The 13528-nt window shown below is 41.6% G+C and overlaps 1 protein-coding gene across 1 annotated transcript; it reads right to left on the reverse strand.

Annotated features, from left to right (window-relative positions):
* Positions 1 to 684: 684 nt before the first annotated feature.
* LOC132433650 (tubulin alpha-1A chain) lies at positions 685 to 4953 on the reverse strand. The gene is made up of 4 exons (XM_060024714.1): positions 4794 to 4953; positions 2529 to 2751; positions 2238 to 2386; positions 685 to 1877 (listed from the first exon to the last, which is right to left on the reverse strand). Exons 1-4 carry the CDS (start codon positions 4794 to 4796, stop codon positions 897 to 899), a joined length of 1356 nt encoding a protein of 451 aa, XP_059880697.1. The 5' UTR covers positions 4797 to 4953; the 3' UTR covers positions 685 to 896.
* Positions 4954 to 13528: the final 8575 nt, after the last annotated feature.

Genomic DNA, 13528 nt, shown 5'->3' on the forward strand with positions numbered 1-13528 from the left:
ACACTTGCCAAGGAGATGAGGGGCATGAAAATAAGCTTATAAGACCTGATGATGCATTTGGAATATTCACCATTTTATGTTAGTTGTATGAGACTCAGCAGTCAACCAGATTTTGGTTGTGCATTAGCAAATATCAATTCTCAAAGTACTAGCAATTTAAGTAACTATTATAATGGAGTCAAAACTTAAGAGTAGCATGGATGTTATCTAATGGTAATCTTTACCGCCTTTTTTTTTTTTTTTTTTTCGTGGTACGTGGACCTCTCACTGCTGTGGCCTCTCCTGTTGCGGAGCACAGGCTTCGGACGCACAGGCTCAGCAGCCATGGCCCACGGGCCCAGCCGCTCTGCGGCACGTGGTATCCTCCCGGACCGGGGCACGAACCCGCGTCCCCTGCATCGGCAGGCAGACTCTCAACCACTGCGCCACCAGGGAAGCCCTACCGCCTTTTTTTTAATCGATTTTTAAAATTGAAGTACGGTTGATTTACATCTAATAGTAATCTTTAGATATGCATGTTATATTTTATAAATAAGTTTTATAATATACTAAGACAATTTAAAATTAAAAAATAAATCATTGCATAGAATATGTATAAACCACAGTCAATAGTTATTCTTTCTTCTCAATCTACTGAAGAGATGAAAATTTTCAGACACCCAAATAGAAAGCACAAGACTGAGCTCATTTAAGACAGGGAATACTTTATTCAAACCCATCAGAGAAATGGATAGCTTGGATCTATAACAAAGCGTCGTGTTTTAAAGCATAGGTCAGTAATTGTACATGAGAGTATACACTGCTACATACAAATTAACTGATCAGACCACAACTTTTCAATGTTTAAAACAGAATAAGCTTCCCTGTAAAAGCAGCACCTTTGTGACATTTTAACTTTAGTACTCCTCTCCTTCTTCCTCTCCCTCTCCTTCAACAGAATCCACACCAACCTCCTCATAATCCTTCTCAAGGGCAGCCATGTCCTCACGGGCCTCAGAAAACTCTCCTTCCTCCATGCCCTCACCCACGTACCAGTGAACAAAGGCACGCTTGGCATACATCAGGTCAAACTTGTGGTCCAGGCGAGCCCAGGCCTCAGCGATGGCTGTGGTGTTGCTCAGCATGCACACAGCTCGCTGTACTTTGGCCAGGTCTCCACCAGGTACCACAGTGGGAGGCTGGTAATTAATGCCAACCTTGAAGCCAGTGGGGCACCAGTCCACAAACTGGATGGTACGCTTGGTCTTGATGGTGGCAATGGCAGCATTGACATCTTTGGGAACCACATCGCCACGGTACAACAGGCAGCAAGCCATGTATTTACCATGGCGAGGGTCGCATTTCACCATCTGGTTGGCTGGCTCAAAGCAAGCATTGGTGATCTCTGCTACGGAAAGCTGTTCATGGTAGGCTTTCTCAGCAGAGATGACAGGGGCATATGTGGCCAGAGGGAAGTGGATGCGAGGATAGGGCACCAGGTTGGTCTGGAATTCTGTCAGATCAACATTCAGGGCTCCATCAAATCGCAGGGAAGCGGTGATGGAGGACACAATTTGACCTATCAACCTATTCAGGTTAGTATATGTTGGGCGCTCAATGTCGAGGTTTCTACGACAGATGTCATAGATGGCCTCATTGTCTACCATGAAGGCACAATCAGAGTGCTCCAGGGTGGTGTGGGTGGTGAGAATGGAGTTGTAGGGCTCAACTACAGCTGTGGAAACCTGAGGGGCTGGGTAAATGGAGAACTCCAGCTTGGACTTCTTGCCATAATCGACAGAGAGACGTTCCATCAGCAGGGAGGTGAACCCGGAACCAGTTCCCCCGCCAAAGCTGTGGAAAACCAAGAAGCCCTGAAGACCTGTGCACTGGTCAGCCTGTTACAAAAGAAGAATAGAAAAAACATAGTTATTGCTCTTTGTGATACCCTCACAGTAAACATAATAAGTATTTTCACTTTTCATATTAACTCCAAAGACTTAGGTTGTATTCTGACAAGAAACACTTTTTAAAAAATGTAGACCTTCCTTAAATTACTCAGCATTACTTTATTAAAAACATCTCCATTAATATTTATAAAATGACATCAATAGTTCATATTTTAATTGAACTTTAAAAAATCTTTAAAGGAATAATTAACCTTACTATTACATTTCAATTCTGTGTGAAAAAAAGAGCATATTCCAAATATCTCCCTTAGATTCATTAATTTACTTTATTCTTGAGAATAAACATACCAGTTTCCGAATTCGGTCCAAGACGAGGTCAATGATCTCCTTGCCAATGGTGTAGTGACCTCGGGCATAGTTATTGGCAGCATCTTCCTTGCCTGTGATGAGCTGCTCAGGGTGGAAGAGCTGGCGGTAGGTGCCAGTGCGAACTTCATCTGGAAAAGGAAAACGAAGCAGCCACCCATCATTAACAACCTGCACAAGTCTGCTCGACCCCAGGGCATCAGTGGAGCCCCCAGGACACACCCTCTGTCCCAGACTCCCAGGATCTCATTGGGGTTACTGAGGTCAACTCACCAATGACCGTGGGTTCCAGGTCTACAAACACTGCCCTGGGCACATGTTTGCCAGCGCCTGTCTCACTGAAGAAGGTGTTGAAGGAGTCATCTCCTCCCCCAATAGTCTTGTCACTTGGCATTTGGCCATCAGGCTGGATGCCGTGTTCCAGGCAGTAGAGCTCCCAGCAGGCATTGCCGATCTGGACACCAGCCTGGCCAACGTGGATGGAGATGCACTCACGCTGTGGGAAGGAACAGAGAAAAACTGTAAAATTAGTTATATTAGCATTTTCAGTTTTCAGTAAATTTCTAAAACTAAGAAATATAGAAGTATTCTTCAAATTTATTTGAGGTCATATTCATAACACAATAGAAACAGTTAAGGAAAACCACCTGCTGTAAATGCTGCAGATGCGTGTGATCTGAATAATAATGTTGCACTGTTTAGCACATGGTGCAAGCCCATTGTTCCAAAAGCCATGCTTGAATAGAAGATTTCTCATATTTAAAAAATATTCAAAGCACAGAATTTGTAAAATGAAGTAAATTCAATCAGTAATTAACTGTCATCAATGTTACTGCCTCCTTTCCCTTTAAATAAAGATGAGCATTTCTGCTAAATAGGACTTGGTATTCCAACATGGACATCTGTACTGCAGCTGAGGCTGGAAGCCACACCCTTTTGCAGTCTTTCTGCAGAATCCATCAGTACTAGCGGATTAGAAGCTAAACAAGGAATGCCTTCTGCATTGCTGCATTGCTGCATTTGCTGTGCCTGGTGCCAGCCTGTACTGTCTGCTACATTATTTAACAGAGCAAGCTCTATTTCCAGCAACTGTGCCTACATGATCTCATTGTGCTATTCTGCCAGTTTTCCTCCTCTGACCCAGCCTGGGACCATATGCCTACATTGAAATGAATTAATTAAGATGCACTAGAACAAAAGACAGCTGCACCAGAGTATGTCTTCTTTGTCTGCAGCATTTTCATTTCTTAAAAAAAAAAAAAAAAAAAAAAGTTTTCCCAGAATCTTCTCCACTGCAAAAAAACTGAAAAAATTATTAGTATCTTTAAAACAACGGTTCCTAAATTACAAATAAATAGCACATGAGAAGCTACCAAACAAGGAAAAAAAGCCCAGTGAAAGGATAATGAAATATTATTTAAAACAACAAAATAGTATTTTCATTCTGAGATTCTGTAACCGTCACAGAATACAGAACATTCATACTCATTACATTCAACAGAGAGTGTCTTCTCAATGGCTTCTATGGCTACAGCTTCTTTTGTCTATCCGTTGTCTATTCACTGACAAATGGGGGCGGGGGGGGCGGAGGGAAGGGCGTTTCCCTGGGTCCTCCGCAATACAGCACCCTGGCTCACAAAATCGGCTTTCTCTCTCGCTGAACGTGCGTCCAAGACGGACACACACGAGTCAGTCAGGGCTGGGCGGCCCCACACCAGACATTAAAGGGCTTGTCAAGTGAATTGTGATTTTGCTCCTCAAGAAAAAAAAAATTCATCTAAGTTTTAACAGTGAATGAAAAACCTTTTAACGCCTACGGTTCTGCAAAGATGAAAGGCTTATTAAAAGTCTTCTCTTGACAGAGGAGGCTTAGTGAGGGCGAACCCCGCCCTGTGGTTCCAAGGCCAGAGAAGCAAGAAACAAACAACTCCGCCCCTGCGCCGCCTTGACGCCGGCCGCCACGGGTTCCAACAGAAACTAACCATTTTCCCCGTTAATACATGGGTATCTTTCTAAAACGTCAACGAACTGGCGAGGGATCTTTTTATATTAAGCCGAAGCTCCGCTTTGTCCCTTTCCTTCTCTCCCCCTCTTCTTCCCAGCAACACCCACCGACCCCCGACTTTTTGGTCGACTCCTCCTCTCCCTGTCCCTGGGGAACAACGCGAGGAAGGGCTCTTCGAGTCGCACGAATACCGTGCGCACACATAGGGGCCGAGCAGGCGACGCCAATACCGCCTTCCCTGCCCCGTGAGCTGCTTGCTGCAACGAAGGGCTCGGATAACAAAAACTCCCTCCGCGCCGCCTTTGTTCTCCCTCACTGTTCCGCTGCGCCCTGGACGCGGTTCTGGCTGGGCTCCTGCACCCCGCACTGCGGCGGCGGCCGGGCTCAAGGATTTGGGGCAAATCTCAACCTCGCAAATAAAGCGTAAAGCTACACTGATCCAAACGAGTTGTAAAGGAAGAAGATTTTCCAAGTAGACCCTGAGAGGCTGACCCCACCCAACGGTCACAAAGAGCCGGAGAAAACATTCTTACCATAGTTGCTGTTTTGTGGCTGCCGAGCAGATGGCGGAGAGGAGGAGGAGAGGTTGTTGCTTCTTACAGCGCGACTCTTAGGCGGTCGATGTAAGAGAACCTGCGGCACATGGGCGGATGCGGCTCCCTATATACAATTCGGTCACCATGGGGATGGGCTGGGGCCTTTTCCTGTTGGTCCAGACCCCTCAATCTGCCCAGAGAAGCCACGACAGAAGAGTGGTGATTGGTGCAAGCGACATGGGATGAGGTAATCTCTCACCCACCCCTTTTTCCCTAGCATCCATAGACTGTTTGCATCCTTCAGACAAAGAGACCGTGCAAAAACAGTCAGCCGAACATCCATTATGGGGTGGGGTTGGGAAGGGGTGAGGGGAGGGAAGAAAGAGAACTAGAGTTGGATGGTTTTATGTTGTTTAAACCTCAAACTACAGTTAAAATTACCAATGTAAGAGGTTTTTTCCCCAACATGTAATCGCAGAATTTGAGATGAGATATTTAATGGAAAATTATTCCCAGCCCCTCCCTCAAAGTATACTAAACTGCATTCGGTGAGGATTCAACATCTCTAATTGCTTTAAAAATAAAGTAGAAGAGAAGATGGGAATGTTGCTTAAAATGGCTTGGGTAAATGTAATTTTTTTTAATTAAAAAAAATTCAATAATAGGACCATCCAAAATGGTTTCTCAGGTTCAAGTAATTTATTTTCAGATCTTCTTTTGCAACCCTCTCCCTAATAGTTAAACAAAAACAGAAGATGGAAAGCATAATCATACTAAATACGGAAGCACACAAGTAGTTCTAACATGAAGATAATTAAGATCTAATGAACATACCATACTTAGTCTGCTAGAAATATTCCTTTACCAGAAGTCTATGTAATATATTTTATGTAGTGTATTGTTCCTTAAAATGAATCATATTGCCTAATATAGAATTGAGAAAATACAAAGAGAAAGAACTGAGTTCAGAAGCTAGTACTACCTGTGCATGCAGTTATATTCTTCATTGTTCTCTCTTCCGGAAAGAGAAAATTAAAAAGGAGGAGCGCTGTATAGTGTAAAAAAGAAAACCATTTTGTAATATTGTCTCCTTCCACAGACGACCGTGTAGATGTCAGCTCAATAACTGCATTTCTTTTTTATGTAGCTCTTATGCGAATTCAGTAAATTCTCCTTCTCTAAGATTAGGCTTTTAACTGTGGGAATTGTAGCCAGCCTCATACTGTTGCTATTCAACTAGAGACTCTGGTGGTTGCTCAATTGCCTCTTGGGACAAAAGGCTTTGCTTTCAGCCCTAGGAAATGGATTGCAGTAACATTCTTTTGCTATTTAGAAAGGTTCCATTACCAACAAGGATGTGGTATGCGGAATATGACTCTGACTGGGTACCATTTGACGTTGCTAATGAAATTTCATAGGTAAAGAAGGTTGTTATTGCCACCGAAGTTGAAAATTTGTATTTTGGTGGATAATTTTTCCTTTTGGTTTTTAGCAACAGATTTTCAGCGTCTGCAGCACCATTTATAGTGCTCTGCAGAGCCCATTCATTCCTGCTGGGCTGGCAGTCAGTGCTTGGGCGTGGGAGGGAGGGACTTGAGACAGCTGCTGCAGGTTGTGGTGTGACAGTGGCGACCATGGATTTTTCTAGCCTGAGAGCCACAGCTCTTGCTTTACTTGTTCAAATTTGCTGCGGTAGTCATCCCTAGAAAAAAATGAGACCCGACATACAAATAATTTTATCTACTTCTTTCATATTTTACAGGAAAAATAATTTTCATTATCTTGTCTCTATACCTTTAGCAAATAAAAGTATATTTCAGTAAAGAGACAGAAGGGTTAAGGATGACTTGAATACTTTTTACTGAACCAGAAAATACACTTAACAAAAGTAAGAATTAAATGGCATAGGGAAGTATAAGGATTAATAAGTAGCTCATTGAAAATACTTCTTTCAAAAGTTTAATAAAGAAATAAATTGCACACAACTGGACCATGGTAAAGTGTACACATCTCCTTTTTTGGAATAAGAGGCACAGTCTTGAATTTTATTTTCTTTACAATATGAAAGCAATATGTCATTTCCCCAATAGTCTCAGTTCTTTACTGCAATTTACAGAGGATTAAATAAAAGAGAGGAGGGCTCATGCAATTGATACTTTGTAATTCTATCTCAGAAGCATTCATGAAAATAGGGATTTTTTTCCCTCCCCTCGGACATAAGTAACAATAAGATCTAGGTCAGAAATAGACTATGTGAGCACTGTTAATCTTAAATATATAAATGGGAGAGGAGGGGAAATAATAATCTATTCTTTTTGTTCCTGATTATCTGACTTAATAGCATACAAGCTATGGGAAGCAAAAAAAAATTTTTTTAATAGATCATTTTTTTTAAAATTTTATTTAATTTTGGCTGCGTTGGGTCTTCGTTGCTGTGTGCAGGCTTTCTCTAGTTGCAGCGAGGAGGGGTTACTTTTCGTTGAGGTGCAAAGGATTCTCATTGCAGTGGCTTCTCTTGTTGCGGAGCATGGGCTATAGGCGGGTGAGCTTCAGTAGTTGTGGCTCGTGGGCTCTAGAGTGCAGGCTCAGTAGTTGTGGCACACGGGCTTAGTTGCTCTGTGGCCTGTGGGATCTTCCCGGACCAGGGATTGAACCTGTGTCCCCTGTATTGGCAGGCGGATTCTTAACCACTGCACCACCAGGGAAGTCCTACTAGATCATTTTTTTATATTTACTGCCAAATTCTTTAACTTACATCAGTATACATGTATAAATATTCTACTAATGTATTCTTTCTTGTCCACAGTAAAATTAGGATAAAACATTTTTTCTTTCATAATATTTGTGGAATTTAAATTATTTATTTGGGTGTCTACATCTCCTCTTCATTAAAATGTGAATCCTGGGGCTTCCCTGGTGGCGCAGTGGTTGAGAGTCCGCCTGCCGATGCAGGGGACACGGGTTCGTGCCCCGGTCCGGGAAGATCCCACATGCCGCGGAGCGGCTGGGCCCGTGAGCCATGGCCGCTGAGCCTGCGCGTCCGGAGCCTGTGCTCCGCAACGGGAGAGGCCACAGCAGTGAGAGGCCCACGTACCGCAAAAAAATAAATAAATAAAAATATTTCAGCAAAGAAAAAGGGAAACGATGGTAGATAACAGATTGTGGCAAAAATCTTGATAGTTGTTGAGTTTTAATAATGAGTATATGGAGTTCATTATACTTTTTTCTCTATTTCTGAGTATGTTTGAAAATTTCTTAATAAAATTTTAAAGGATATAAAAAAAGAAATTGTGAATGCTGAAGACAAATTTTATCTACTTCACAATTTATTCTGTACTGCCTTAAGTGAAAAGTTATAGAAATTTAAGAGGGAGGAAAAAGTCTTTATATTATAATCTATGGTTTATCGTGAAAACCTTTATTGGGAATGGTGGCTTTTAACTGAATGGGTTGGGAGTAGAGTGAGTACTTTATTATTTTATTTTAAAACTTTATTTATTTTTGGCTGCGTTGGGTCTTCGTTGCTGCGCACGGGCTTTCTCTAGTTGCGGTGAATGGGAGCTACTCTTCGTTGTGGTGTGTGGGCTTCTCATTGCGGTGGCTTCTCTTGCTGCGGAGCACGGGCTCTAGGTATGCGGGCTTCAGTAGTTGTGGCACGCAGGCTCAGCAGTTGTGGCTCGTGGGCTCTAGAGCACAGGCTCAGTAGTTGTGGCACACGGGCTTAGTTGCTCCATGGCATGTGGGATCTTCCCGGACCAGGGCTCAAACCCGTGTCCCCTGCATTGGCAGGTGGATTCTTAACCACTGCTCCACTAGGGAAGCCCAGAGTGAGTACTTTAAACAGGGAAAATAATATTAGCAAAGACATAGTATGATGATGATATGGTGCCTCTGTAAGGGAGGGCAAAGAAATTAACTTGATTAGCGCATGCAAGAGAATTGTGGGTGATGTGTTATATGAGGAGAGTGGAGCATTTTGAACCCCAGTCTGAAGAAGGAGTTTGGGCTGAGTTCACACACACAGACAGTGTGAAGCCTTTATATTCTTATAGAAAAGAGTGGAGGGAAAGGAATAGCATTTTTGTAAAATTAATCTGACAGGTAAGTGGAGTAGGGAAAGAGACTGGGGATAAGTGGATCAATAAGGAGGTTATGGTAATAATCTAAGCAGAAGGTGTCAAACCATTGTAATTACAGTAGGAATGGGTAGAAGGTAATAATAGAAGAGACCATCCAAAGGAAGAATCCCACTGGTGATTGGCTGGACATGAGGTAAAAAGGAAAGAGTCAAAATTAACCCTTAAAGTTTTGAGCCTGGAGAACTAAGAGAATGAAATGGTAGTGCTGCTTTTTACAGAAATAGGGAAGTTGAGAAGGGATAACGTCTAAGCAGGATACATGCGTTTGTGTGTGTGTTTTGGAGAGGGTGTTAAGGGCAGGACCCATCAGTCAATGTGATCTTGCAAGTTGAATGTTATACTGTTTGAGGTGATAGGTGGATTGGGTGGAGAAGTCGTAGAGGCCACTGGGAATCTGAGATTGGCACTGCTCAGAGAGAGGTCAGCATCAGAGGTGTGACAATGTATATTTGGAACCTAATGACAACAACATTATGTGCCAGTGGTGTGGTATAAGAATAGAGTTCTCCAAGTGTAACCCAGAATTTCAAGTTATGCTGTTGAATGGGCAACACAGGTACAGCTATGTTCACCAAGTGAAAAGCCTTTCTTTCTTTTTTATTCTTTATTTTGAAAACTTTTTATTGAAGGATAACGTACGTACATAAATTTTCACCAATCATAAATGTACAGTTTTGCAAACTTATGATTACTAGTGTAACCAGTATACAGATCAAGTAACAGAACTATCTGAGAGGCCTCCCTCTGGTTCCCCTACCCTGTCACTATCTACTCTCAGTAATCCCCACTGACTTTTAGCACAATGGGTTTGTTTTGCCTGTTTTTGAAGTTTATATAAGTGGAATATACTCTTTTATATGTGGGTTCTTTTAGTCAATGTTATGTTTGTGAAATTTACTCATACCACTGAATGCAATTGTAAATTGTTCTTATTTCTCTTTATTTAGAACCACTGGACCACCAGGGAAGTCCCATGACTTTAATTTTTTATTTACCCTATGGTATGAATATACTATAATTTATTTATCTATTTCCCAATGTTAATGGATATCTGCATTGTTTTTGCTATTACAAATGGCATTGCTATTAGCATTCTTGTACATGTGTTTGGGTGAATATATTTACAAATTTCTGCTGTTTGCATTTCTGCTGCTAGGAATTTCAATTACTGGGAGTGGAACTGTAGGGTAATAAGGCATGTATATGTTCAGTTTAGTAGAAAAAAATGTTAATTTTTCCAGAGTGGTTGTGGTTATGTACACTCCCACTAGTAGTATGCGAGAGTTCTGGTCATTCCTCATCCTCCTTCACTGTAGCCATTAGGAGAGTTTATGGTATATCTATCACATTGTGACTTAAATTTTTTTTTAGTACTTATTTATTATTTTTTTGGCTGTTTTGGGTCTTAGTTGCGGCACACGGGCTCTTCGTCACGGTGCATGGGCTTCTCTCGAGTTGTGGCACGTGGGCTTAGTTGCTCCACGGCATGTGGTATCTTAGTTCCCCAACCAGGGATCGAACTGGCATCCCCTGCATTGCAAGATGTATTCTCAACCACTGGACCACCAGGGAAGTCCCATGACTTTAATTTTTAACTAATGAGGTTGACACCTTTTCATTTGTTTATTTATTTGTTTATCTGGATATCCTCTTTGCTGAAATGCCTGTTCAAGTCTTTCTCATGTTTTCTCATGGGTTGCCTGTTTTTACCAATCTTAAGCATTGGTAGGAATACATTATATATTATGAATAAGAGTCCTTTGTTGGATTTACAGATGGAAAAAGAAAATCTTTTCCCACTCTGTACCTTGTCTTTTCACTCTCTTAATGATGTCATGTGATGAGCAGACGTTCTTAATTTTAATGTAGTTCAATTTACCATTTTTTCTTTATTGTTAGCAATTTTTGAGTTATAATTAAGAAATCTTTGCCTACCCACAAGGTCATTAACATACTCTCCTGAAGGATTTATTGTTCAACCTTTTGTATAGTTCCACAATACACAGGGAAATTGATATTTTTGTGTGTATGGTGCAATGTAGGGATTAAGATTATTTTTTTCTCCATATGGTTATATGGTTGATCCAGCACTATTTATGTAGGAGACCATCCTTTTCCCACTGGACTGCAGTGACACCTTTGTCATAAATCAAGGTACCATATATATATGGAAAGCCTCCTTTCTTTCTAGCTTATACATATTCCAACTTAATCATTTTCTAAATTATTAAAATCTTTTTTTAACCCAAGTGATTAACTCATATGGATGAACAACCGTATAGGCTTCATATGTTGATTCATTTGTTTTCTTCCTGACAACATACTGATTGCCTTCTAAGGTGCTCATATTGGGCCAAGCATACTCTAGGGTATTAATAGATGCTTGTTTGGCTAAGATTTAACTGGACATAATGCATTCTGATAAGTCCCAAGGAAGAGGCTTGGCATGATCCTGTGCAAAGAGATATGTATTACTTATAATCTCCAGATCTTTGGGGGGTGGTGTGGTGTAGAGGATGCAGGAAGGCTTCCTGGAAGAGGTGATACTTGGGGCTGTCTTGAAAAATGAATAGGAGTAGTAGGTACAAATGCGGAGGAGAGTCCACATGCAAATACACAGACAACTGGGTGAGTTTCAGAAACTGGAAGTGGTTTGTTATGGTTTGTTACATAAAGTATAAAGGGATTGGGGAGTACTAGTCTGGAGAATTATGCAAAGAACTGATTATGAAAGGACCTTATTCCAAACTCAGTGAGAGCTATTAAAGGAAAGAGGAATAATGAACTTTGCATTTCAGCAAGATCCTGACTGCTCTGTGGAGAGAGAATAGATAGAACAAAGTTGGGGATGGAGGAACACGAAGCAGGGAGACTGGTTAGAAGATGGCTGGTTAGTTGATGATAACACTGATTTAAGGAAGTGGTAGTGGCAATGGAAAACAGTGGATCTATTTGGGAAATATATGGAAGGTTGAATCTAGAGGAGCTGCTGATATGTAGGAATGAGGAACAGCAAGGAATGAAGGATGGGGCTGCTGCCTCCAGAGCAGGCAGCCTTGGGCTTAATTCTCCTTTTTGTCATAATTTAGACCAGATTAGAAAGACCATTATGGATTTAAAGAATGGATTGGAAGCGTTTGAGATGGAAGACAAGGAGACTAATTAGGAGGCTATTGCAATCATCCAGGCTTTATGATGAAAGTCATGGGGATAGAGGGAAAGAGAGTGGTTGGAAGGAAAGTGATGGATTTGGGGGATATTTGGGAGTTTGACTTACCTGATTTGGGAATAGACTTAGTAAATTAAAAACAGAAACTTTCCTGGTGATGCAGTAGTTAGGAATCCGCCTGCCAGTGCAGGGGACACGGGTTTGAGCCCTGGTCCGGGAAGATCCTACATGCTGTGGAGCAGCTAAGTAACTAAGTCTGTGCGCCACAACTACTGAGCCCGCAAGCCACAACTACTGAGCCCGAGCGCCTAGAGCCCGTGCTCCGCAACGTGAGAAGCCACCACAATGAGAAGCCCCCGCACCGCAACGAAGAGTAGCCCCCGCTCGCCGCAACTAGAGACAGCCTGCACGCAGCAACGAAGACCCAACGCAGCCAAAAAATTTAAATAAATAAATAAATAACAGTAAAGGACTTCAAGAGAAAGCAGTGTCAGAAAAGGGCACACAGATGCACTGGCCAAGGAGGAGAAAAAGCAGAAGACATTGATGTTGTAGAAACAAAGGAAGGACAGTGTCAGGATAGAGTGCTGAGTAACATCAAATACTGTAGAGGGGTTGTTAATAAGGACAGTAGAGTGTTCGTTGGATTTAGCTACAAGGAAATAAGTATACAGCAAGGGCTTGGCCAAAAGACATAAAACATGTTTTCTGGCCCAGAGGAGTTCAAGGTACCGAGAATGGAAACTGTGTTGAGTGCTGTGAGAGAGAGGTCAGCGCAGGAGCTTTCAGACACAAAGAACTGTGTCACATTTCCCCACTTCATCCCACTATGGTGTACACTGCCTCTGCATCCTTTTGAAATGACCATACCTGTCCACCTCATGCTGCCCTCCTCATGTAGGTTTGATTGTAAATGGATAAATTCAAACAACTAAGTTTCCCTTGAATTCCACAACAAAAACACACCTCAAATTCTAAATTTAAGCAAGGAGATGAATATGATTATGCTGACATGCTGAATTTACATTTCTCTTTTTTTTTTCTACATTTATCTTTATTTTAGGGTTCAGCACTGATCAAGGTATTGAGTGAACTGGCTGGCTCTCACTAAGTATGGCCTTTAAAGACTATCTACTGCATTCCCCTTGGCAAAATTTCAATGGTAAGGTCTAGGTAAGAATATGACCCCACACCTGAATTCAGAGTTTTATTTAAAGCTTAACATTCACTTTTTCAACCTCTGGTCAACAAATGCACTATTACTAAATAATAGTTTATTTCTGGATAATGGTGGTTAAGAATTATCTGTGGTGATTCTGGTACCTGAGTTTCATCTATTTTGGGAAGGACGTTTATATGTAGTATAGCAGAGACAAATATTAATGAATTTCTGTTCCAGAAGTAAGACTTATAAAATAACACAT

Source organism: Delphinus delphis, chromosome 11 (genome assembly GCF_949987515.2).
Source record: "Delphinus delphis chromosome 11, mDelDel1.2, whole genome shotgun sequence".
Lineage (NCBI taxonomy): Eukaryota > Metazoa > Chordata > Mammalia > Artiodactyla > Delphinidae > Delphinus > Delphinus delphis.

Bases quoted from the DNA above. Each gene is read 5' to 3' on its own strand.
- LOC132433650 (XM_060024714.1), bottom strand. The intron at 2,387-2,528 runs GTGAGTTGACCT...TTCCTTTTCCAG, and splicing joins CCTGGAACCCACGGTCATTG to ATGAAGTTCGCACTGGCACC. The intron at 1,878-2,237 runs GTATGTTTATTC...CTTTTGTAACAG, and splicing joins TGGACCGAATTCGGAAACTG to GCTGACCAGTGCACAGGTCT.